This window comes from Mustelus asterias, chromosome 9 (genome assembly GCF_964213995.1).
Source record: "Mustelus asterias chromosome 9, sMusAst1.hap1.1, whole genome shotgun sequence".
NCBI lineage: Eukaryota > Metazoa > Chordata > Chondrichthyes > Carcharhiniformes > Triakidae > Mustelus > Mustelus asterias.
In genome coordinates this window covers 120,986,205-121,012,825 of record NC_135809.1, presented here as the reverse complement: position 1 = coordinate 121,012,825, position 26,621 = coordinate 120,986,205, and the positions used below count along the sequence as shown (strand labels likewise).

Genomic DNA, 26,621 nt, shown 5'->3' with positions numbered 1-26,621 from the left:
GTGGGAAGAGTGGGACCAGGTGAGTTGTTCTTGCAGGACATGATGGGCCCAATGGCCATTGGGTGAATCTCCAAGCCACCCTATTCGTCTACTAAAATGTGTTGCCTTACACTTGGCTATATTGAAATTAATTTGCCAGTTAATGCCCATGCTGTAAGTTTATTCATGTCATCTTGTATTTTGTTGCAGTCCTCCTCTATTAACTAAATTGCAAAACCTGAATTGAGATTGTTTATAGAAATGGTGCACACTGTGGCCCCAACACTTTTGGGATGCCACTTCCCAAGGTACTCTTTGTTTTCTGTTCAGTGGCCAGCTTGTTACCCATGTGCAGAAGTGAAGACATGGCTTGTATTAGTCAGACATTATAATACGTAGTCTTTATCAGAGGGATTAGTCAGGTAACCTTCAGTGTTTAGTTGTGGGCGGGCAATCGTACCGACATTGGTCAGGTAGAGCCTAAACAAGCTTTTATTTAGCTGCCGATCGGAAGATGTGTTTTTAATTAAGCAAAATTCTTCGGCTTTAATCTAAAGACACAATTTGTTTTGCTGCAGATTATTCCAAAGGATTTGGTGGCAAATACGGAGTGGAAAAGGATAAAGTGGACAAAAGTGCTGTTGGCTTTGAATACCAAGGGAAAACCGAAAAGCACGAATCGCAAAAAGGTTGGGCTTTCGCTAAGACTCGGCAGTGCTGCTGATTTGGATAATGTGGTGACTTGTTTATTGTCGCCTGACTTCCGAGTGCTCCAAGTGTGTATTGGCTCTTTGCACAGAATGTGAGGAATCTGAGGAATGTTGGGACTGGGGCACAGATTTACAATGTTAGCTTAGGAAGTGGCTGCCTCTTCCATTTAACCGTGGCATGTTTTAACGTGAAGTCTTTTGTCTGGTGCTTATGCAGGTGAGTGATGTGTGCCTTCAATCTCTGAAAGATCCTGTTTCAAGCAGACAGTGAGGTCTAATGTAGTTCAAAGAAGGCGCAGGATAATATCCCCTTTTCATGTTGCATTAGTACCCTGCTTTAAACATTTCTGTTTTCCAACCTGATGATCTCTTGAAAACTTCCAAGCAGAGATTGTTAGTTTTATTTCTCTTAGGCCTGAGTATCAACAGTTAAGGTACCACTGTCGCAACCTACAATGGTGTCGCAACTTGAAATACTAGTTCATGGTGGTGTATGGTTTTGTTTTTGGAATGGTGTGAGGAGTCACGTGAAAATTGAGTTCCAATGAGAATAACCAGTCCAGCCGTTGGCTAACAATTACTATATATTACTTATTAAATTAAAGCCAAATATACATGAGTAGGACTATAATACTCTTAGACAATTAAATATACGATAACTCAACATAGGGCGTGATTTTCTGGCCGTGCTTGTCCCAAGACTGGGAAATCCTGCCCGATGTCAACAGGTCATGATCTGTGTCCCGCCCGCTACAATTCCTGTGGTGGGCGGGACGGGAAAATTTAGCCCATGGTTTATGTACAAATGACCCCTTGTTCCAAGATATATCAGCCGGAATCTTACTGCCCCGCCCACCATGGGAGTCGGAGCAGGCAAGGGGCTGATGATGGGAAGGTCGTTGACCTTGGGTGTGATTTTACGGTTTCGGGGTGAGCGAGGCTATAAAATCCCACCCATCTGCAATTCCTGAACTCCTTACGACTTTCCCGTTCCCAACCAACGTCCAAATTGAATAAATCTAAAAGTCAGATCCAGTTTATAGTTACCACACAGTACAAGGCAGATGATCAAGTCCGGAAAACTTCTTTTTCCTGGTCCAGTGAGGATATTTAAACTGCCTTTGTGAAGGTTTCTGTACTGCCTTGGCTCTTAGACTTCTTAGATGTGAACTACTTCTCAGACTCTGAGCTATAAACTGGCATCTCCGGCTCTTAGATGTTACAATGTGTTGCCTGCTTCTTCAGGTGCTGGCAATTATATCCTGCTTCCTTTTTGCTTCTCCCCTCTATGTATTTGGGCTTTCAGCATCTCTCACATTCTGTGACTCTCAATATTAGCATCTGTATATCTGCACTGATCCCTCAGTCATCTAGGTATGCTGTATCCTGATGGTATGGCTATTTGCACCTGATTCTGTTTGGATGCCTGCTAATCCCATTACTGGGAAAGGTTACATCGCATCATCCCCTGTGAATGCTGGCTGCTGCTCTCGCTGGGCAGATCACATCCCAGCATTCCTGGTTAAATTCTTGTTCCTGTGGTTACTAGACAGATCTAAGACAACCACGCATGAAAGATGGAGTTAAGATACTGTATCTTAAGATACAGATCATCCATCATTTAAGTGAATAATGGGCCAAGCTCAGGGGCTACATTTTAGAAACCCTACAGTGCAGAAAGAGGCCATTCGGCCCATCGGGTCTGCACCGACCACAATCCCACCAGGCCCTACCCCCATATCCCTACATATTTTACCCACTAATTCCTCTAACCTACGCATCCCAGGACACTAAGGGCAATTTTAGCACGGCCAATCAACCTAACCTGCACATCTTTGGACTGTGGGAGGAAACCGAGCACCCTGAGGAAACCCACGCAGACATGAGGAGAATGTGCAAACTCCACACAGACAGTGAGCCAAGCCGGGAATCGAACCCAGGTCCGTGGAGCGGTGAAGCAGCAGTGCTAACCACTGTGCTACCGTGCCGCCCTCTATCTCTATCTCTTAATAGCCTACTCTACCTCTTAATGTTCTCTGAATTACATTATTTGGTCATTAATATTTTGTATTGTGGACCCAAGTCCACTTAGAATTGAGTTGAAAGTGTCAACTCCATTAACGTCGTGACTCCTCTTAGGCTTAGGCTTTTATTCTTTCTGTGCTTTGGGATAATCCCACTGTTCACTTCCAAATTAATTGATCGTGTTTGGTTTAATTAGATTATGTCAAAGGTTTTGGTGGAAAATTTGGTGTCCAGACAGATCGACAGGACAAGAATGCCTTGGGCTGGGATCACCAAGAGACGACGCAACTTCACGAATCTCAGAAAGGTAAGTGGTCAGGAGCCCTGGGATAGACCAGAGATAATCTTCAGGAATTACTGAGTGCTGGAAATGGTGATGGCTCCAGCCAGAGACTGGTAGTTTGCTGGGAACAACACAAAATATTTATGATTTAAGAAGCACAGAGACTTGTGTGAGCGGGAGAAAGGAAAGTCTTAGAATGTGGGATTCTGTGGTTCAATGGTTCTAATCTTAAAGGTCTAGTTTTCTTTAAATGTATTTTTGCTCTTCACTCCCACTGCTCTGTGTGGTAAGATGTTCACATTCTAACCACTCTTTGGATAAAGAAGTTATGATCCTTTGCTAAACTGTGGCATCCCTTCCAAAAATGGACATATGCATTGCCACCTCATGGCTACCATTTTCACCACAAACCGCCGGCTCAAAGTGGAGAGGATCTCCAAGAAGATCGTGCATATTCAAAATGGAGATAAGAACATAATTCTCATACAGTCACGGGAGATGGTTGTTGGAATTCTTAGAATGCAAGGGTGATAGAAACCAGGATAACAATTGATTTCAAAAGGAAATTGGATGTTTTAAAGTTTAACATTTATTTATTAGTGTCACAAGTAGGCTTACGTTAACACTGCAATGAAGTTACTATGAAAATCCCCTGGTCGCCACACTCTGACGCCTGTTTGGGTACACTGAGGGAGGATTTAGCATGGTTAATGCACCTAACTGGCACACTTTGGGATGGACATTGAAGAAGAATAAATGTACAGTGCTATGGGAGTGAAGGAATGGGACTGCCTAGATTACTCCACAGAGAGCCGGCATGGACTCGATGGGCTGAAAGCCCTCCTGGGCTGTAATGACTCTCTGACTGTGGCTCAACAAGAATCTTTTTTAAGAGTAATCCTCCACCTGATAAACGAGCATTCTCTGAGAATGTTCTGTGCAGTGTTTGGGCTTTAGCTGTCATTGACAAATGCATGCCATTATAGAACGGGCTGGTTGGAAGGTTTTCAACAGGAGAATGAGTTCAGTATTGTCCAATTGAAATCTTGTTTTTTTGTTTTTTAAAGCGTCCAGTGTTATAGTGGTCAGCAAGTTTAGCCTTCTGTCAATTGTCAGGGCTTCCAGCGCTATGCTGATAAATTGGATTCCTCACATAGAGCCTACTATGGACATTGTGTGCCTCATTGTTGATGCTGTAAATTGTCCGCACAATTGATGATAAAGCAGCTGGTTTAGGATGCCAATAGTTGGTAGTAGAAATGCAACCCACAGTGATTTGACAATAATGGTATTAGATAGGGACAATAAAATAACTCAGAACTCTGCTCTCCCCTCATCTTTTCGACAGCGTGACTGTATCAATGGCAGTATGTTCGAGCGATTCCAGAAGTGAGCTTGTGATTGTGCCTTTTCAATCACTGCATTTCAAAAAGAAGCCAACTCCACTAGTCTCTCAATTGTTTGCCATTGTTTGGACTTTTGAGTGGTACGAAATTTTGGGCAGCACAGTGGTTAGCACTGCTGCCCCACAGCGCTAGCGCCCCGGGTTTGATTCCTGGCTTGGGTCACTGTCTGTTCGGAATCTGCACGTTCTCCCCATGTCTTCGTGGGTTTCCTCCGGGTGCTCCAGTTCCCTCCCACAGTCCGAAAGACATGCTGGTTAGGTGCATTGGCCATGCTAAATTCTCCCTCACTGTACCCAAACAGGTGCCAGAGTGTGATGACTCGGGGATTTTCACTGTAACTTCATTGCAGTGTTAATGTGAGCCTACTTGTGACGCTAATAAATAAACTTCAAAAACTTCCAAATTGGTGGGTGGATGGGGTGGGGGGAGGTCACAGTAATGTGCCTGTGTTGAGATGAATGAACTGGGTGTGTTGTTAACTTTATTTTGAAAACCCCTTTGCCTTTCTGCTAGTGTGTGTGTATACCTGTGCATCTTCCTGGAAAGAGAGGTTCCTTCAGAATATCAGCTTTCTTACAACTGCCCACATGCCCTGTTCTTAAGATATGCAGTTTGAAAAAAAAACATCTCGGTGGGGGGTCTTCATTTTTAGGAAAATGTTCTATTTAGATTTGATGAATAGACATATAGAACTGTACACTATAAAATAAAGCTATTCAGCCCATCATATGTGTGCTAGCTCTCAGCTTTACACAGTTTCATTGCCCTGTCTTTTCCCCATGCCCTTTAGTTTCTGTTTCATTCATTAGCCACCTCCCTTTTAAGAACTATAAAGGACTTTGCTTCCACTACCCTATCTGCGAGGATTTGTTGTGCAGTAACAACTCAGTGTAAAAATATATCGTGGCAATGTACTGTACTACAATTCTTTTGGGTCTATTTCCGAAAAGCATATTCTGTAAATATTATTGAATTTGTTCAAGGAATATGGACGTCATTCGCAGGACCAGCATTTACTGCCTATCCATTATTTCCCCTGATCACCACCACTTTAAACCACTGCAGTCTATGTGGTTGTCAGTACACCCACAGTTTTGCTAGGAAGGGAGTTCCAGGATTCTAACCCAGTGACACTGAAGGGACAGTGATATAATTCTAAATCGGTAGTGACTTGGAGGGGAATTTGCAGGGGGTGGTGTTCCCATATTCCTGCCACTGTTTGAGAGGTGTTGTCAAACATGTCTTGGTGAGTCGCTTCAGTGCGCCTTGTGCAGTGTGCACTGCAGCCACGGTGCACGAATGGTGGAGGAAGTAAATGCTTAAAGTCGTGGATCAGGGATTTGGTGATGTGTCGGAACTTAAACATGGACCAGCATCCGGCTTATCTTTGCTTTACGAGGGAGCTGGAAAGTGTAATGGAATTTCACTCCTTACCTCAGACTCCAACAGGTTCAGCCTGAATAGTGAGTTTTCAATGGATAAGTGCTGGCATTCTGAAGCAAATATCAATAATGTGACTCAAATATTGGGCAGGTTTATTATTGCAATTTAATTATGTACATTTAAACAGTTTTAAATGAAAGAAAATTTTAAGCACTTGAAGTTTACTTTTCCACATTCTCATTCCTATTGTGTTCCTTGTTCTATTTTCACATTATTCCAAAGAGAAACATAGGAACAGGAATAAAGAGATTTTGGTTTATCTGTAATCTTAACTCCTACCTTGACTCCATGTCCCTTAGCACCTTTCAATCTCGGATTTAAAGTTAACAATTGATCTAAAGTCAATGACCAAATGACATAGTGAACCCCAAACTGTTATCACATTGTGTTTGAGAAATGTTGCCTTATTTCGCTCCTGAAAGGTCTGACTCTAATTTTTAAACTACAAGCAGTCCTCACCTTTACGACATTCAAGTTATGTTGAACAGCACTTGTATTTATAAATTGACACCCCATTTCAACTTTATGACTTCAGTTTTGGCTTTGCGACCCATACCAGTATGTTCGTACTTACCCATTGATGTTCTGCGCTGCTCACCTCTATGACTGGACCGGTCGAACTGCCTTTATTGGGTTGCAAATAAGTGTTTTGGCACAACTGTTGCCTTTGTAATGCATATAAATGCTTATGTTTTATTTAATAAGCGCTAAGACTCAAAAGAATTCAAGGTTAAACAGGCAATCGACAATGATCCCCCACACTAATCGAGGAACTTGTGCTAAGGCGTGCAGGCATCAACTATCACCTCAGCAACTTTACAGGGCAACAGTTGAGAGCATTTAACACAGCTGGGTGCCCTACGGTTGTTTTCCTGCCTTGATTCAGGAACCAATCCCCCATTTATACCAACATTCCAATGGCAAAATCGGTGCCGACTTGCGACCTTTCAACTTACAGCATGGTTTTCAGGAAGGGATTATGCCATTAGTCCGAGGACTACCTGAATGTCTCTTCAACATTAGAATAGAATTGTTATTGCTTTTTGTTTTAAACCAAGCAGCCGTAAGTCTATTGTGTGCATGCATGTGTGTGTCATTATTACTGCACTTGGTAGTTGGACAGGAGAGTTTGATAATTCAATACTACCCAGAATTGTCTCAGTTGCAGAGGAAATGCCAATTTGCTTGTGGAGTCTTGACTTTGAATCTAAAACAGAAGTAAATACTGCACTCCCTTGAAAGCACCTCCTAAACCCATGACCTGCATCATCCAAGGGCCAACAAGGAAGGGCAATAAATGCTGCCTTTGTCAGTGACAACCACACCCCATGAATGAATAATTTAAAAAAACTAATTAAATATCTATTTTTAGATATCAATAAATAAGCTTTAAGATAATGGATAATATTGAGTTTGGGGTGTTTGTTAGCCAGTGGAAAGCAGATTATCACTAACTTGTTCTATGGCTATTCTGTGACCTATAATGCTTAAGTTTATTTATTTGTGTCACAAATAGGCAATGAAGTTACAGTGAAAGTCCCCTAGTCGTCACATTCGACGTCTGTTTGGGTGCACTGAGGGAGAATTTAGCATGGCCAATGCACTTAACCAGCACGTCTTTCGGACTGCGGGAGGAAACCAGAGAACCTGGAGGAAACCCATGTAAACGCAGGGAGAACGTGCAGACTCCGCACGGACAGTGACCAAAGCCGGGAATCGAACCCAGATCCCTGACACTGTGAGGCAGCAGTGCTAACCACTGTGCCGCCCTAAAGCACTTCCCCAAATCCCATGCAGTTGCCATAAGCGTGGGCTCTAAAGAATTGTCTTGTTAAATCAGGGTTTGTCAGTCCCTGGTCCTCGCAGTTAAATGCGTAGGAGACCATTTTGTTTTTGATTTGTGAAGCTGATGTGAAAAGACACTTCTGAACTATTGCATTCTATTTGCAAGAAAGCTTGCTCATATGTGCAAGAAGGAAGACATTTCTCTTTTTATTAAAAGGAAACCAGGTTTGCAAATTGGATGTGTAATCTAATACTTGTACTGGTGCAATTCGAAAATTGTGATTTCTAACTCCGTTTCTGTCGTTGTTGGTTTCCATTGGCATTGGAAGGGTTTCTACAACTTCCTATGGACAATGGGAGCCTGTTTTGTGTTGCTGATCTCTAACTACCTAATCGTGTCGGTGTCCGTTCTTTGTCATGGGCACTGGGTTCAAGCTATGCCCAAAACAGCTTGGTTAGAACTAACTGGTATTTGCAGTATTATTTGTAACAAAAGCAATCTCACTAAATTGTGTTGCGTTTTGAACCAAGCTGTTTTTTTTTAAAAAACAGTTCTGTACGATATCGTACTATGTTTGCTGTTTATTTTTGTCTTTCATTGTATAACATGTCCGACCTAACTTTGGCTTGTTTTCTGTTTTTTCTGTCCTCGTCTTTGTTTTGGTTGCATGTGTGTTCACAGACTATAAGAGAGGTTTCGGCGGGAAATATGGTGTTGAGACAGAAAACCAGGACAAATCTGCGGTGGGGTTCGATTACAAGGAAAAGCTGGCCAAACACGAGTCTCAACAAGGCAGAGTCTGATGCCAGGCCCCACTCTGGTTTCTTAAGATGCATTAAATTTAAGCACAGATCCTTTCAGCGCCTTTTTTTTCCTAATGTTTTGCAGTGGGTATTAAAGGTGGCTTTCTCCCCAAATTTCTTCCCTTACATAGGAACATAGAAATTAGGAGCAGAAATAGGCAAATTCAGCCCTTCGAGTTTGTTCCGCCATTCAATCAGATCATGGCTGATCTCTCTCTGGTCTCAAATCCACCTCCCCACGTGTTCCCCATATCCCCTTATCCCTTTTTTTAAGTAGAAATATATCTATCTCCTTCTTGAAACCATTCGACGATTCAGACTCCACCGTGCTATGGAGCAGTGAGTTTCACAAATTCACCACCCTCTGTGAGATGTAGTTTCTCCTCCATCTCAGTTTTAAAACTACAGCCTCTCAACCTATACCTATGACCTCCTTGTTCCAGACTGCCCCAGAAGAGGAAACATTTGGTCTCAGTTTACTTTATCAATCCCTTTTTAAACTTTTATATACCTCGATCAGATCCTCATCATTCTAAACCCCAGCGAGTACAAGCCCAAACTGTTTGATCTCTCCTCATACCCCTTCATCCCCGGAATCGATCTGGAAACAGTGGGTGTGAGTGGCATTGGAACTCTGCTAACCTTTACCCCACACAGTCCCCTTTCGATGTGCCAAATGTACATTGGTGACAGGCTTGTGGGATCTGTCCAATTATTTCCTCCAGGTAGCGTTCCCCCAACAGCTTTGGACGGACATGGATCCAGCAGCAAGAAGCCTGCCATCTCCCATGCCCTATCGTGCCTTCCTCAGCGCAGGTGTTTTCAATATGTAGCTTCTTGTGCCACAGCGAATATTTGGTACAAGCTTCAGGCTACAGTTTCAAAATGAAGATCGCCTTGTGGCTGCTTCCATTGTGTTCCAGTAAAGCACACTGAAATGCTACAGCCTTGGATCTTTCTTCAGTGAGTAGGCAACCTTTAGTTAAAATTCAAACATTTAAGATTGTCCCAATTGACTTGAACTGATTTGAATCCCCAATTCAGTGTTACGCATAAGGAATAATTGAGTGAAATCTTCCTTGTGATCAGATTTCTAGAATTGTTAGCTGGAGTGCTAACATCCAGTTAGACAGGCTGCCAGGAAGCAGAATATCAAGGCGGCTAATCTGAATGTGCTTATCTTAGGCCGCATGTGCCTACTGGTAACCTGAATTCCTGGGGAAATGGCTTCCAGCAGTGCTCTGGACCACGTGCACTTTACAATTGAAGTGATGGAACCAGGTGGTTGTACACAGCATCACTGTGGGAACATCGATCCACAGAAGCCCAGTTTTGTTTGGGGGAGCGTGGGTGGGGGGAGGAGTTCTGGATCTGGGACGGATTGAGATCGATGTATCCTGGATCATCTAGTTTATTACCTGATCCCAGGAGTAAAAACAGGGCAATGGAAGTAATTTTTCAGCTAATGCCTCAAAGGTCTGTGCTGCAAACTGGTGCATTTATTTGTTATTGTCCTGTCTGTCCTATAGACTTTGTTTCTGCTTGTACGTTTACCTCAATCAAAGCGATCAGCGACTCTGTCTGAAAGACAGGCCTTAGCATGCCTGAAGTAGTCAGGTCATTCATTTCAACATCTCGTTCCCTTTCCTGTTACGTACTCTGCTTATCAAGTTCAAAAGATGCAAAAACACCGATTAATAACTTGTGTCAATCCAATTTTCCTCTTCTTCATGGCAAAACCTAATCCAATCTTGGCTGACATTTAAAATGAGAGGCTTCTTTGCACCCAGTTTGGCTGCCTTCATTGAATGCTGCATGGTCATTCTACTCACACTTGGATACCTTTTACCCAGCTGAAACTTGACTCTCTCAACCTCTTATTTCAGACTATTCAAAGGGATTTGGTGGCAAATATGGCGTCCAAAAAGACCGAATGGATAAGGTGAGTATTTTTCATTTGCGGGATGTGGGCATTGCTGGCCAGGCCATCATTTGTTACCTATCCACAATTGCCCTTGAGAAGGTGGTGGTGAGTTGTCTTCTGGAACCACTGCCGTCTATATGGTGTAGGTAGACCCACAGTGCCCTTAGGAAGTGAGTTCCAGGATTTTGACCAAGCGACAGTGCAGGAACGCTACAAGTCAGCTCCAAGTCAGGATGGTGTGTGGTGGGCAACTTGCAGTGGCGGTGCTCCTATGTATCTGCTGTACTTGCGATGTGATAGAGCGTTTGGAAGGTGTTGTAAAAGGAGCCTTGGTGAGTTCCTGCAGTACAGCTTGTAGATCAAACATACTGCATCACACTGTGTTGGTGATGGAAGAAGTAAATGCTTGAGGTAGTGCCAAGCAAGTGGGCTGCTTTGGCCTGGATGCCATCGAGATTCTTGAGTATTGTTGGAGCTGCACTTATCCAGGCAAATGGAGAGTTTTTTTCCTTATTCATTCATGGGATGTGAGTTCTGACGAAGGGTCATCTTGACTCCAAACGTTGGCTCAATTCTTTCTCCACAGATGCTGTCAGACCTGCTGGGATTTTCCAGCAATTTCAGTTTTGGTTTTAGATTCCAGCAACCACAGTAATCTGCTTTAATCTTCGTGCAGGAGATTAATCTGGTCTTGCTATTTTGCTGTATCTATTTTTTATTCAAGTATAACTTATTTTACTGTTGGAGCATCTATTTTTAATTAAAATATAACTTCTTTTAATATTGGGGCAGTTTATCAGTGAATGTGTGGATGGATGGTGGATTTTAGAACAAAAACAGATAGTAAACTTTGATTGTTTACAATGCAAGTGACGATGTGTGGAGTTGAATATATGACCCTAATAGAACCATAGCAAGTTAAAACACTGGAGCAGACTATTTGGCCCATTGTGCCGATGCTAGTTTTATACTGGAGTTGTCAACTCTCATCCTACTTTCCCTGCATTCCCTTTTAATACTTTGCCTTCTCAAGTATGTTTTCAAATCTCTTTTCATCTTTCTGAAATGACTGCCATGGTTTCAATTGCCACTTGTGATAATGTATTCCAAATTGCTTTAATATCGATGAGTTTAAACCTCAGTTATCGAGTCACCACCATTGAGAAATTATCTCCCTTTTTTAATGCTTTCAGTTCTAATGACCAACTCCAGTGCACTGAGCTGCAGTCTTTCAAATCCCTCATCTCTGGTATCTTCCAAGAGAATGTACACTGCACCTTTTTTTTTTTTTTCAGACCATCCAAAGCATTGCCAAATGTTAATTGTACCTAACCATGTCCTGTTGAGAATTGCACAGACTATTGCTTTATTATATTTCGATTGCGTGTTATCTAGCTAAACGAAAAAGCAAAGTCCCCATAGTCCCAGACGACCACTGACTGGTGGTGATTTAACCTGAGGATCAGCACACCTCAGGCAAGGGGCAAGGTTGAGAAGGCGGGGCCTACATGCATAACCTCAGCCGGCACGGGAATTGAACCCGCGCTCTTGGCATCACTAAACCAGCTGTCCAACCAACTGAGCTAAATTTCCTTCAGGTATCCATCCAATTTTCTTTTGAAATCTTTGACCATCTCTATTCCACCACTCTCATGACACCTCCTCCCCCAAGTTCCAGGATTGCAAGTCGCTGTGCCAAAAAAGGTTCTTGCTCATATTTCCCCTTCATTCCACTTTGTGTTTTGCTGCGCCGCCTCACTGCCTGGATGTTGAGAAAAACCAGGGTTCAGGAAAACAGTAACCGAAATCCACACTTTTTGGTGTCCAATGGGAGCTCTTGGAAAGTGCATTAACGTATTTATTTGTTGGATGTGGGAGATGAAAATGCATGGGGTGGCACAATGGTTAGCACTGCTGCCTCACAGCGCCAAGGCCCCGGGTTCAATTCTGGCCTCGGGTCACTGTCTGTGTAGGGTCTGCACATTCTCCCCGTGTCTGCATGGGTTTCCTCCGGGTGCTCTGGTTTCCTCCACACAGTCCAAAGATGTGTGGGTTAGGTTGATTGGCCGTGCTAAATTGACCCTAGTATCAGGGGGATTAGCAGGGTAAATATATGGGGTTACGGGGATGGGGCCTGGGTAGGATTGTTGTCGGTGAAGGCTCAATGGGCCAAATGGCCTCCTTCTGCACTGTAGGGATTCTATGAAAATCCTGCTTCTAAATAAATCTTAGACTCGTAGTAGACACTTTCATGTTCTTTTCTGGTTAGTCCTCTCAGCTTTCGCCAGGAAACTGTTCCGAACGTTGTGATGAATGTTACCCTCTCTGAAACTGCAACAGTTTTCTGTTTGATACATCGGAGTCTGCTAATGTTTATACTAAATATGTATGATTTTATGTCTGCTATAAATTAACGAGGCAAGCCTTTTTCGACTGAGAGCCTCAAACAAGATGCCTTGTAACAGTATTAAAAACTGCCTGGTTGACGCACAGCAGGGGAGAGAATGTCATTGAAAAGGCAGCAATAATAAAGGAGTGTTGAGGAAAGCTGTTCCTAATGTCTAACTTCTTGATTACAGAGTGCCGCCTCCTTTGATGATATTGATCGCTTGGCACCAGCTTATCAGAAAACCAAGCCGGTGGAAGCTGGTACGTAAGAACTTCAAGTTATGATTCTGTTCAATCATTTTGTGTAGTCCGTTCTAGATCCCTACAGTACAGAAAGAGGCCATTCAGTCCATCGAGCCTGCACCGACGACAATCCCACCCAGGCCCTATCCCTGTAACCCCATGCATTCACCCCAGATAGCCCTCTGACATTAAGGGGCAATTTAGCATGGCCAATCAACCTAACCCGCACATCTTTGGAGTGTGGGAGGAAACCGGAGCAACCAGAGGTTGCTTGGGACGGTGGCACAGTGGTTAGCACTGCTGCCTCACAGCCCCGGGGTCCCGGGTTCGATTCCATATAAATCATAGAAACCCTACAGTACAGAAAGAGGCCATTCGGCCCATCGAGTCTGCACCGATCACAATCCCACCCAGGCCCTACCTCCATCCCTACATATTTTACCCACTAATCCCTCTAACCTACGCATCTCAGGACACTAAGGGGCAATTTTAGCATGGCCAATCAACCTAACCCGCACATCTTTGGACTGTGGGAGGAAACCGGAGCACCCGGAGGAAACCCACGCAGACACGAGGAGAATGTGCAAACTCCACACAGACAGTGACCCAAGCCGGGAATCGAACCCAGGTCCCTGGAGCTGTGAAGCAGCAGTGCTAACCACTGTGCTATCGTGCCGCCCTTGGGTCACTGTCTGTGTGGAGTTTGCACGTTCTCCCCATGTCTGCATGGGTGCTCTGGTTTCCTCCCACAGTCTGAAAGACAAAGAACAAAGAACAGTACAGCACAGGAAACAGGCCCTTCGGCCCTCCAAGCCTGTGCCGCTCCTTGGTCCAACTAGACCAATCGTTTGTATCCCTCCATTCCCAGGCTGCTGGTTAGGTGGATTGGCCACGGTAAATTGCCCCTTAGTGTCAGGTGGACTACCTAGGGTAAATACGTGGGGTTATGGGGATAGGGCCTGGGTGGGATTGTGGTCTGTGCAGACTCGATGGGCCGAATGGCCTCCTTCTGCATTGTAGGATTCTGTGATTGTATGAAACCCACGCAGGCACGGGGAGAACGTGCATACTCCTTGCACACAGTTAGCCGAGGCTGGAATTGAACCCGGGTTCCTGGCACCATGAGGCAGCAGTGCTGACCACTGTGCCACCCAAATGTTGTTGATGCTGTGACTTGATCCTTGCAAATTCATCGCCCAATCCCATCGAATCACCAAATTTCCGTTACTGATTATGGAGATGCGTTTAGCCTCTGTCCAGATTGTGGTCAAAAGTGATTGATTTCAGTATAATGATTAATTTTAAATGCTTGGAATTTGCTGCTGTGTGTGTGTCTTGGGCCAATTCCCCTCTGTGGTTTGGCTCTGGCAGAGAGTTTGCCACGGCTTCATGACCTTTTAGTCCGTTCTGTTCATTTTGCAGCCAGTGCGAGTGCCAGCAGCATCCGCTCCAAGTTTGAGAACATAGCCAAAGCGAACGAGGAGGAGGATAGGAAGAAGGCTGAAGAGGAGAGAGCTCGCCGTCGCGCCAGTGAGAAGCTAGAGCAGGAAGAAGCCAAGAGGAAACTGGAGGTTGGTGGAGAATCCTCGCTGCTAAGGACATACCTTTCTAACTGACAAACTTATAAACTTTTAACAGGATTCACAGGGTGGATTCGCAAAGAATGTTCCCAATGGTGGGGAGTCCAGAACCAGGGGGTCATAGTTTGAGGATAAGGGGTAAATCTTTTTAGGTCTGAGGTGAGGTGTTACTGCAGTGGTTTCTATGTTTCTATGACTACACTTCAAAAGTACGTAATTGGTTGGAAAGCACTTTGGAATGTGCAACCGGTATAAAAGTTGGTGCAGAAATGCAAGTTCTTTCTTCTCGCTCAACCCGTGTATTGTTAGAGTCAGTAGAATATTGGCGCATTGCAACTGCAGCGCACTTTATGACTGGGTTATTACTTTTGAGGGTGTCGAGCCAAATATATGCACAGTAAGATCCCGCAAATAATAAATCAATGAACGGTCAGCTAACCTGGTATTGGTAACAAAACGACAGAGAAAGCGGGAAAACCTCGGCAGGTCTGGCTGCATGTGCAGGGAGAGAGAGCAGTTACCGTTTGGCTCTTCATCTGAACTGTAGATAGCGGGAGATGTGTTAGATATTAAACTGTAGCTGAGAGAGATTGCAGCAAGATGTAGCAACGTTAAGAACAAAAGACAGATGGCCTGGTGTGGGGGAGTGGGAGGGACGAGGGGAGGTGAGGGTGGGGAGGGACGAGGGGAGGTGAGGGTGGGGGGGGACGAGGGGAGGTGAGGGTGGGGGGGACGAGGTGAGGGTGGGGAGGGACGAGGGGAGGTGAGGGTGGGGGGGGACGAGGGGAGGTGAGGGTGGGGGGGACGAGGGGAGGTGAGGGTGGGAGGGACGAGGGGAGGTGAGGGTGGGGGGGACGAGGGGAGGTGAGGGCGGGGGGGACGAGGGGAGGTGAGGGCGGGGGGGGACGAGGGGAGGTGAGGGCGGGGGGGACGAGGGGAGGTGAGGGCGGGGGGGACGAGGGGAGGTGAGGGCGGGGGGGACGAGGGGAGGTGAGGGCGGGGGGGACGAGGGGAGGTGAGGGCGGGGGGGACGAGGGGAGGTGAGGGCGGGGGGGACGAGGGGAGGTGAGGGCGGGGGGGACGAGGGGAGGTGAGGGCGGGGGGGACGAGGGGAGGTGAGGGCGGGGGGGACGAGGGGAGGTGAGGGCGGGGGGGACGAGGGGAGGTGAGGGCGGGGGGGACGAGGGGAGGTGAGGGCGGGGGGGACGAGGGGAGGTGAGGGCGGGGGGGACGAGGGGAGGTGAGGGCGGGGGGGACGAGGGGAGGTGAGGGCGGGGGGGACGAGGGGAGGTGAGGGCGGGAGGGACGAGGGAAGTTGGGGGAATGGAGGGACGAGGGAAGTTGGGGGAATGGAGGGACGAGGGAAGTTGGGGGAATGGAGGGTTATTGCACTGAGACAATAAATGTATGAAATTTTTTCTTGAAAAGGGTTTAAGTGGAGGAGAAGGGTCACAGTCTGCAGTTGTGGAACTCAGTATTGAGTCCTGAGGGCTGTAACCTGCACATTGACATCATCAATCGGTCAGAGGGACAACGATTCAGTGGGAGTTGTTTCCTAGGAGCTGGAACCAGCTTTGAGTGCCCCTCCAGCGATTGTGGCCTCGACAAAGCTGCCAACGGTGACCCTTCTTCCCACGCGTCACCAATGCCAGTTCCTTCTGTGGACGGAGGAGCTTCCAAAATGCCTCCAAAATTGATATTGGTAGTGTTGCTGAGGGAGCCACATAGGATCTGATGCCTGTCGAGCTCTCTGCTCATCTCCCAACAGTGCTATCTGATCTTACACACCCTGAGCGGAGTGACAGACTCCCGCTTTAATGTCCGACCCAAAAAGACAGTGCCTGCTGACTGTAACACTGAGGCAGTGTTCTGAAGTGTCACCCTAAAGGCTATGTGTTGAAATGCAGCTTGAAACCCGAGCCCAGAGATTGGGTAGACTGGAGTTGTTCTCCTTGGAAAGACGGAGAATGAGGGGAGATCTAATAGAGGTATACAAGATTATGAAGGGTATAGATAGGGTGAACAGTGGGAAGCTTTTTCCCAGGTCGGAGGTGACGATCACGAGGGGTCACGGGCTCAAGCTGAGAGGGGCGAAGTATAACTCAGACATCAGAGGGACGCTTTTTACACAGAGGGTGGTGGGGGCCTGGAATGCGCTGCCAAGTAGGGTGGTGGAGGCAGGCACGCTGACATCGTTTAAGACTTACCTGGATAGTCACATGAGCAGCCTGGGAATGGAGGGATACAAACGATTGTTCTAGTTGGACCAAGGAGCGGCACAGGCTTGGAGGGCCGAAGGGCCTGTTTCCTGTGCTGTACTGTTCTTTGTTCTTTGTTACCAAAAGGAGCTAAGCTGAGATTTTAGTTTTGGAACCTTCTGACAGTTGGTTGTGAAATGGAGGTTACCCAGATACCGCTTGATGATCGAGCTCCAGATTGTGGTGCGACCCAAGTTGAAAATGTCATCAATGCATGAAGGGGGATTCTAGAATTGAAGCTGAGAGCAAAGAGAATCATTCACTGGACCTTTTGCCATCTCAAAAAGGGGAGACAACAATTGGACATATTTCACCTGATTTCCTGAATTGTTGTTTAGTTAGTATGCCAAATAAGTTCATTCTGTGGTGAATTTCTGATGTCCTTTTGTATCCTTGATTAGTGCATTCATACAATTTTTTTTTGTTTCGGTGAAACAGGAGCAAGAATTGGCTAAGAAACAAGCTGCTGTACCCGCCCCGGCTCGAGAACCCGCCCCGGCTCGAGAACCCGCCCCGGCTCGAGAACCCGCCCCGGCTCGAGAACCCGCCCCGGCTCGAGAACCCGCCCCGGCTCGAGAACCCGCCCCGGCTCGAGAACCCGCCCCGGCTCGAGAACCCGCCCCGGCACGAGAACCTGCTCCAGTTCGTGAACCTTCTCCAGTTCGTGAACCTGCTCCCACTCCAGCACCTCTTGATGAACAGAGATCTCCCAGCCCAGTTTATGAGGTAAGTTGTATTTTAACATTCAACTAATCATCGAATCCTACAGTGCAGAAGAAGGCCGTTCGGCCCATCGAGTCTTCCCTGACCACAATCCCACCCGGGCCCTATCCCTATAACCCCATGCGTTTACTCTAACTAGTCCCCCTGACGCGAAGGGGCAATTTAGCCTGGCCAATCCACTTAATTTGCACATCTTTGGAGTGTGGGAGGAAACCGGAGCACCCATAGGAAACCCACGTGGACACAGGGAGAGCGTGCAGACTCCGCACAGACAGTGACCCAAGCTGGAATGGAACCCGGGTCCCTAGCGCTGTGAGGCAGCAGTGCCAACCACTGTGCCATCGTGCCGCCCATAAAGACTAATGTTCAGGATGTCAGTAACTTTAACATTTTTAACTATTTCTGACTCATTATGGCTATCATGTGGGCCATGAGGGATTGCAGCGGTTGAAGAAGGCGGCTCACCAGCACCTTCTCGAGGGCAATTAGGGACAGGCAATCAATGCTGGTGAATTTTAAAAAATCTTCAAATTCTGTTCTTTAAAAATCTAAGAAGTGACTGACAAAGTGCACTAAGGAGGTAACTAACATCTGACATTGGATCACCTCGGGGTATGTCAGCTCTGAGGCCCAGACAACACCTCGAGAAGCAGTTTTGAAACAATTCTAATGCTGGTTTGTGTCAGGTGACCTTGCGTCTATCATTGTCATCGGCTACCCTTCGATTCACCAATGACGCCTACTCAGGGCGGCGGGTTCCTGTCCAGGGTCGTCTTGTGACTGAACCGATCGAGACTCGCGCCACAGATCTTTGGGTACAAGGAGACAGGATGTCCCACCGGGGTAGTGTGATCCTGAGTGTAGGATTTGTTTTGGTTTTTTTTCCTATCCTCGGAACTCTGAGATGCAGTTTGATGGACAAGTTGTTGCAATTCTGAACGATTGGCATTAAGCTCAATGCTGCCAAGCTTCAAGGAGAGTTTGTGTTTTTGAGGCATTTTCTTTGTCCTTCCTCTGGAACGTTGGTGATTGCAGAGTTGAAAGAACAGGATCTGGCAAAGGAGACTGTGTTCAATCCAGCAGAGTTAATTTTTCAGAAGTTTTGCCCATGGAGCTGACTTCAAGAGGGACACTAATGTTTGTTTGACAGTCCTCGCATAGAATCTCGGGGGTACAAGAACACAAGGAATAGGAGCAGGAGTAGACCAGGTGGCCCATCGAACCTGCTCCACTATACAGTACAATCACGGCTGATCTTGGGCACCAATTTCACTTTTTTCTGCCCATTCCCCATATCCCTTGATTCCCTGAGACACCAAAAATCTATCTTAAGTCTATTCAACAATGGAGTGTTCTGCTGATGATTCTTTAAACTCCAGGGCAAGCAGGGAGGGAAGGTTGACAACCTTCTAATCAGATCGGTAATGATCTATAGCCATGGAGTGCAATTGCATAGTGAATAGGAAGGATTGAATGTGCTCTACAGGTTGAAGTGAATTTCAAATATTCCTAATTTTGTAGGAGCCACCAGCGCACGAGGTAGAGAATCACCAAGAAAGCCAATATTCGGGTATCTATGAAGCAGAGCCCGGCTATAGCCCTGATGAGGGACACTACCAAGAAGCGACGTATGAACAAGAAGCAGTTTACCAGATGCCTGATGAAAGTCAAGATTACCAAAGAGGTAATGGTCAATATCCCCTGATAAAAGTGAGGTGATTCATTTTGGTAGGACTAATTTAAATGTGGATTACAGGGTCAAAGGTAGGGTTCTGAAGACTGTGGAGGAACAGAGAGATCTTGGGGTTCATATCCACAGACCTCTAAAGGTTGCCACTCAAGTGGATAGAGCTGTGAAGAAGGCCTATAGTGTGTTAGCTTTTATTAACAGGGGGTTGGAGTTTAAGAGCCGTGGGGTTACGCTGCAACTGTACAGGACCTTGGTGAGACCACATTTGGAATATTGTGTGCAGTTCTGGTCACCTCACTATAGGAAGGATGTGGAAGCGCTGGAAAGAGTGCAGAGGATATTTACCAGGATGCTGCCTGGTTTGGAGGGTAGGTCGTATGAGGAAAGGTTGCGGGAGCTAGGGCTGTTCTCTCTGGAGCGGAGGAGGCTGAGGGGAGACTTAATAGAGGTTTATAAAATGATGAAGGGGATAGATAGAGAGAACGTTCAAAGACTATTTCCTCGGGTGGATGGAGCTATTACAAGGGGGCATAACTATAGGGTTCATGGTGGGAGATACAGGAAGGATATCAGAGGTAGGTTCTTTACGCAGAGAGTGGTTGGGGTGTGGAATGGACTGCCTGCAGTGATAGTGGAGTCAGACACTTTAGGAACATTTAAGCGGTTATTGGATAGGCACATGGAGCACACCAGGATGATAGGGAGTGGGATAGCTTGATCTTGGTTTCAGATAAAGCTCGGCACAACATTGTGGGCCGAAGGGCCTGTTCTGTGCTGTACTGTTCTATGTTCTATGCAGCTGAACATGTTGCGGTTTTTGTCTGGTACTTGGAAGTCAGTGGCTAAAGTGTATCCAACTGTAAATGATTTAACGTTAGAATGTTTTCTTCTTTAAAAGGGAAGAGAATCTACTTCATAGGAGGTCCTTTGAACATTTTTATTGAGCTCGTTTACCATTTAACCCTTTTGTCTTCCTTTCCAGATGAACCCACTTATGCAGAATATGGAAATGAGTATGGAATCACAGCGGTGGCTTTGTATGACTACCAGGCTGGTAGGTGCAGGATTCCTGTAAACTTTGGCCTCCAACTCAGCAGCTTCCCTTTATTGCAGTCCAAATCACGTTACACGAGCCATTCTTTTAAACAAACCTACAGTTCTGTGTACAATTCTGGTGTCCAGAGCGCAGGGAAGGGGCACAGGAGAAGGTGTACAAACGCACTGTAGGACTAATATCAGAACAGTGAGGTTATAACAATCAGAATAGACCGGGATTCTTTTTTTCTCAGGAAAGGAGAAGGCTGAGGGGCGAAAGGATTTGGTGAGGTAGATATAGAAAAGATATTTCCACTAGTGGGGAAGTCCAAAATTAGGGAAGATAAATACAAGACAATCACTAAACAAAATCCTTTAGGATTTGAGGAGAAACTCAATTACCTAGAGAGGGAGGCAATGACCTAGTGGTATTTTCGCTAGACTATTAATCCAGAAACTCAGCTCATGTTCTGAGGACCCAGGTTCAATTCCTGCTACGGCAGGAGGTGGAATATGAATTCAATTAAAAATATCTGGAATTAAATCTCTACTGATGACCATGAAACCATTGTCGATTGTCAGAAAAACCCATCTGGTTCACTAATGTCCGTTAGGAAAGGAAATCTGCTGTCCTTACCTGGTCTGGCCTATGTGTGACTCCAGAGCCACAGCAATGTGCTTGACTCTCCACTGCCGATGGGCAATAAATGCAGGCCAGCCAGTGACACCCATGTCCCAGAAATAAAAAAAAATTAAGAATGTGAAGCATGCTACCATATAGATTGGTTGAGGTGACTAACTTGGATGCTTTTAAGGGGAGGCTGGTTAAAACACATGAAAGAAAAAAAGAAATAGAAAGCTAGATTAAACACAGGAACATAGGATTTAGGAGTGAGAGTAGGCAATTCGGCCCTTCAACCTGCTCCGCCATTCTATACGATCATGGATGATCTCCATCTCATTCTAACTCCACTTCCCTGCCTTTTCCCCATAGCCCTGTATCCTGCTTTTGATCAAATATTTAACTATCTCTTTCTTGAATCCATTGATTGATTCTGCATCCACTGCACTCTGGGGCAGTGAGTTCTATAGATTCACAACCCTCTGTGAGAAGTAGCTTCTCCTCGTCTGTATCTTGAATCTCCCCCCTCTTACTCTACAACTATGACCTCTTGTCCTAGACTCAACCAATTGAGTACTTTATATACCTCAATCAAATCCCCCCTCATTCTTCTGTACTCCATCAAGTACAAGCCCAAGTTACTCAACCGCTCCCCATACAACAGCCCCTTCAAACCTGGAATCAATCTAGTGAATCTCTTCTGAACCGCCTCTAGTGCCACCACATCCTTCCTCAAAGAAGGTGACCAAAACTGAACACAATACTCCAAGTGTGATCTCACCAATGCCTTGTACAATTGTAGCAACTACTTTTAAACCTCTAGACCCTTTACAATAAGTGTCAAGATTCCCTTTGCCTTCCTTATAATATTCTGCACCTGCATACCCACTTTCTGAGACTCATGCACAAGGATACCCAGATCCCTCTGCACAGACAACCTTTCAATCTGTTTCCCTTTTAAATAGTAATGTGCCCTTTTATTTTTCCGGCATTTAACCACATTAAACTCCATTTGCCAGATTCTGGCCCATTCCCCTAGCCTGTCAATATCCATTTGTAAACTTTTTATCTCCTCGTCACAGCCTGCTTTCCCACCTATTTTTGTGTCATCAGCAAATTTCGCTATGCTGCACTCTGCCCCTGCTTGTAGGCCATTGGTATAGATTGTAAATAGTTGTGGTCTGAGAACTGAACCCTGCGGGACCCCACTAGTAGTTACAGATCGCCAACTGGAGAAGGACCCATTTATCCTGTAACTGGAGAAGGACCCATTTATCCTGTAAATTACATATAACTCAAAAGGATTGACTCTGTGTAAAATACATGCCAATGTGTTTTTCAGCTGGCGACGATGAAATTTCCTTTGACCCAGATGACACCATTACCAACATTGAAATGATTGACGAAGGATGGTGGCGAGGAGAGTGTCGAGGCCGATATGGCCTCTTTCCTGCGAACTACGTTGAACTGAAACAGTGAAGTGCTCAGGCCTGCGGCTCCAACATAACGCCAAGATGCACAATTCCAAATTTAATACAGCATGAATTGTGTTCCGTATCGGGAATCAAGTTTTTTTTTCTTTTTCTCTTGCGAGTTGCAATTACACATTGCAATAATATCCAATCTTCAGAAGCGCCGTGGGAAAAGAGCTTCAAGTTGATATTTGACAGGCCCCCGGAAAGGGTGTGTGTTGGTGCGCTTTCATATATAAAGTAAAATGCACTTTCTAGAGAGCCCCGAGCTGTTTGAAGCAATGTGACAATTGTGTGTGGGAGAGCTAACTCTACGGGGTGGGTGCTTCCTGCAAAATAAGACCAATCTCCTCTTGTTGACCAAGTTAAACTTTTAACTGAAATGGAACTGGTTGTATACCATTACCCAGTCTAATCCTTTACTCTCAGCCACACGGTTAGTGGGAAATACTGATAACTTTGGCCACTTACTAACGGTAAAATCGATTAACTCATTTTTCTTTTAGTTATTTTCTCCCTCCGCTTGATGGAGTCTCAATATTTTGCTTGGAACTATATTTGCTGATTCATGAATGGGTTTTGGGTTTTGATAATAAAAGTTGCCTTTTTCAGTACTTTGTTTATTAAGCATTAAACTGGTTTTATTGCACTACACTTGTTCGAGATCTGCCATTTTTGCTATTTTATGAGCGATCTTCATTTTGAATCAATGATACCAGGATTCACCCAGTGCCAATTACGTCCCAAAACAGAACAGTTACTAGCTTTATAAACCTGAGTTTGCTTGAACTAATCCACTGTGCTCTTGTGCTTATTTTTGTGTGTGTTAGTTTTAAATTCTTGCAGCTTCCACATATAAATCTGGCAATATTACGGTCATGGAAATAGGTAGACTTGGTGATTTGATTTGATTTATTATTGTCACATGTATTAACATACAGTGAAAGGTATTGTTTCTTGCGCGCTATACAGACAAACCATACCATACATAGAGAAGGAATGGAGAGAGTGCAGAATGTAGTGTTACAGTCATAGCTAGGGTGTAGAGAAAAATCAACTTAATGTGAGGTAGGTCCATTCAAACGTCTGATGGCAGCAGGGAAGAAGTTGTTCTTGAGTTGATTGGTACGTGACCTCAGACTTTTGTATCTTTTTGCTGATGGAAGAAGGTGGAAGAGAGAATATCCGGGGTGCGTGGGGTCATTAATTATGCCGGCTGCTTTTCCGAGGCAGTGGGAAGTGTAGACAGTGTCAATGGATGCGAGGCTGGTTTGCATGATGGATTGGGCTTTGTTCACAACCTTTTGTAGCTTTGTGCACTCTTGGGCAGAGCAGGAGCCAGACCAAGCTGTGACACAACCAGGAAGAATGCTTTCTATGGTGCATCTGTAAAAGTTGATGAGAGTCGTAGTGGATATGCCAAATTTCCTTAGTCTTCTGAGGAAGTAGAGGCGTTGATAGACTTTCTTAAGGCTGAGCTGTAGTCAATAAATAGGAGTCTGACATAAGTGTCTTTGTTATCCAGGTGATTGCGTTAATGTGTGTGTGGGAGCTTGTACCGGGGTGAAATGTGACACCCGAGGTTGTGAACAATCTGGTTCAGCCTCTGCATTGCCAGGGAGAGGAATGGAGTGGGTAGCTAGTGAACGGAGATGATGACTTTGGTCTTCCCTCTTTATATAGTTAGAAATTTCTGCTCTCCCAGCACTGGATGTCACTGCAGTAATGCAGAAATATTATAACCCTACATTTGGTGTTGTCCCCAAGTTCAAAGCTTGGAGAAGCAGAGACACCAAATTCAGTGGATTTTTTTTACCAAGCAATATTGAGAATATAGGAAATTAGAGTAGGCCGTTCGGCCCCTCTAGTCTGCTCCATGTTCAACTAGATCATGACAGACTTAGCTCAACACCATTTTCCTGTACTATCCCCAGACCCCTTAAATGAATTGGGTTTGCAGAACACATTAAAATCACAGAATCCCAACAGTGCAAAAGGAGGCTATTCAGCCCATCATGTCTACACTGACAACGATCCCACCCATATCCTCACATATTTACCCTGCTAATTTCCCTGACACTAAGGGGCAATTTAACATGGCCAATCAACCTGACCTGCACATCTTTTGAGGGTGTTGGAACATGTTAGAGGTTAGCACTGCTGTCTCACCGTGCCAGGGAGCCGGGTTCAATTCTGGCCTCTGGTGATTGTCCATGAGGAGTTTGCATGTTCCCCCCATGTCTGCGTGGGTTTCCTCCAGGTGCTCCGATTTCCTCCCACAGTCCAGAGATATGCGGGTTAGGTTGATTGGCCATGCTAAATTGCCGCTTATTGTCAGGGGGATTAACTGGGTAAATATGTGGGGTTCCGGGTGGGCTTTTCAACTGGGAATCTGTCCCAGTTGAAAAGCATTGTGTGATTCCTCATTTGCTGTGGTCATAGGGGTTTACAGCATGGAAACAGGCCCTTCGGCCCAACTTGTCCACCCCGCCCTTTTTTTTTGAAACCCCTAAGCTAATCCCAATTGCCCACATTTGGCCCATATCCACCGTACCAATGAACTATCTAAATGCTTTTTAAAAGATAAAATTGTACCCGCCTCTACTACTACCTCTGGCAGCCTGTTCCAAACACATAGATAGCTGTTGGTACTACATGTACCTGAGGTCCTGGATTGAGAGGGGGTGGGGGGAGAGACCCAGGTACATATCGGTGATGGGAAAAGTTTAAAGTTTATTTATTAGTGTCACAAGTAGGTTTGCATTAACACGGCAATGAAGTTACTGTGAAAATCCCCCAGTCGCCACACTCTGGTGCCTGTTTGGGTACACTGAAGGAGAATTTAGCATAGCCAATGCACCTGACCAGCATGCCTTTTGGACTGTGGGGGGGAAACCGGAGCACCCGGAAGAAACCTCACAGAACGTGCAGCCTCCACACACTGACCCAAGGCAGGATTTGAACCTGGGTCCCTGGCGCAGTGAAGCAACAGTGCTGACCACTGTGCCACCATGCCGCAGGGTGAGGACTGTAGGGAAGTGGGTCAGCAGCAGGGGCCAGGGTTGGCTCAATGCGGAACACCCACGCCCGCCTTTGAATGCTGGGTCCCTCAATCAGGTACCTGAGTGCCTTTGAACGAGGGCTCCTCCACCTCCCTCTACAAGGGTTGTGCTCCCTCTTTGGCAAATCCCCTGCTCACTGCTAGGTTAAAACCAGCAGCAGTAGGATGAGGCATTTTAGTGGGCTTTAATTGCCCACTTACTAGTCTCAATTGATAATGGAGCCAAAGGTCATTCACAAGTCCCACTGCAGACTTAATTGGGGTGGAGGTGAAAGGTGGTATCAACATCTCACTCAATTAAATGCCCCCTGTCACCAAACTTGCCATGGGGGAGAACGCAAGGTTCAAAGTATTCTGTTGCTCGGTGTCAGATGTTTTGCCTTGGTTATGTTCCTGTGAAAAGCCTGGGATGTTGTCTCATGTTAAAAGCACTATATAAAAGCAACTTCTTATTGCTGCTGTGTTTTTGCACTCCGAGCTCTTAAATTTAAATTTTCAATCATTTATTTTTCCAAAAGGCCACCACATTTTTCTTTGCATTCTCTTGTCAGGCTGAAGTATCACTTGAAACATAGAGACTATAGAAAATAGGTGCAGGAGACCATTCGGCCCTTCGAGCCTGCACCACCATTCAATATGATCATGGCTGATCATGTGCTTTCAGTATCCCATACGACTTAAGACACAGGAGCAAAATTAGGCCACTCGGCCCATCGAGACTGCTCCGCCATTCAATCCTGGCTGATATTTTTCTCATCCCCATTCTCCTGCCTTTTCCCCATAACCCCTGATCCCCTTATCCCACTCCCACTTTCTCTCCATGCCCCTTGATCCCTTTAGCCACAAGGGCCACGTACTGCTCCCTCTTGAACATATCTAATGAACTGGCCCCAACATCTTTCTGTGGTAGTGAATTCCACAGATTCACAACTCTGAGTGGAGAAGTTCTTCCTCATCTCAATCCTGAATGGCTTACCCCTTATTCTCAGACTGTGACCCCTCGTTCTGGACTTCCCCAACATCGGGAACATGCTTCCCGCATCTAGGATCTGAAGCTCATCTAAAAATTACAGATAGAAATCTCATTTTCAACATTAGATTTGATGCAAATAGATCCTTATAATTTTGTTTGTGAACTCCATGGAACAATCATCAGTCGGAAGAAATTTGCTCCATGACCCAAAACCAAA

The 26,621-nt window shown here is 45.6% G+C and overlaps 1 protein-coding gene across 6 annotated transcripts in view; it reads left to right on the top strand.

Moving 5' to 3' along the window:
- cttn (cortactin) overlaps positions 1 to 23,161 on the top strand; it is an 85,363-nt gene extending 62,202 nt beyond the window's left edge. For 4 of the 6 annotated variants that reach the window (XM_078220970.1, XM_078220971.1, XM_078220972.1 and 1 more), the window contains 10 exons: positions 558 to 668; positions 2,911 to 3,021; positions 8,314 to 8,424; positions 10,322 to 10,377; positions 12,939 to 13,008; positions 14,413 to 14,561; positions 17,267 to 17,554; positions 19,073 to 19,235; positions 20,224 to 20,295; positions 22,241 to 23,161. In XM_078220970.1, coding sequence (XP_078077096.1) covers positions 558 to 668; positions 2,911 to 3,021; positions 8,314 to 8,424; positions 10,322 to 10,377; positions 12,939 to 13,008; positions 14,413 to 14,561; positions 17,267 to 17,554; positions 19,073 to 19,235; positions 20,224 to 20,295; positions 22,241 to 22,377 — 1,268 coding nt within the window. In that variant the 3' untranslated portion in view covers positions 22,378 to 23,161. The remainder of the gene's footprint in view (positions 1 to 557; positions 669 to 2,910; positions 3,022 to 8,313; positions 8,425 to 10,321; positions 10,378 to 12,938; positions 13,009 to 14,412; positions 14,562 to 17,266; positions 17,555 to 19,072; positions 19,236 to 20,223; positions 20,296 to 22,240) is intronic. The other 2 variants (XM_078220974.1, XM_078220973.1) reach the window with 2 other exon arrangements.
- Positions 23,162 to 26,621: the final 3,460 nt, after the last annotated feature.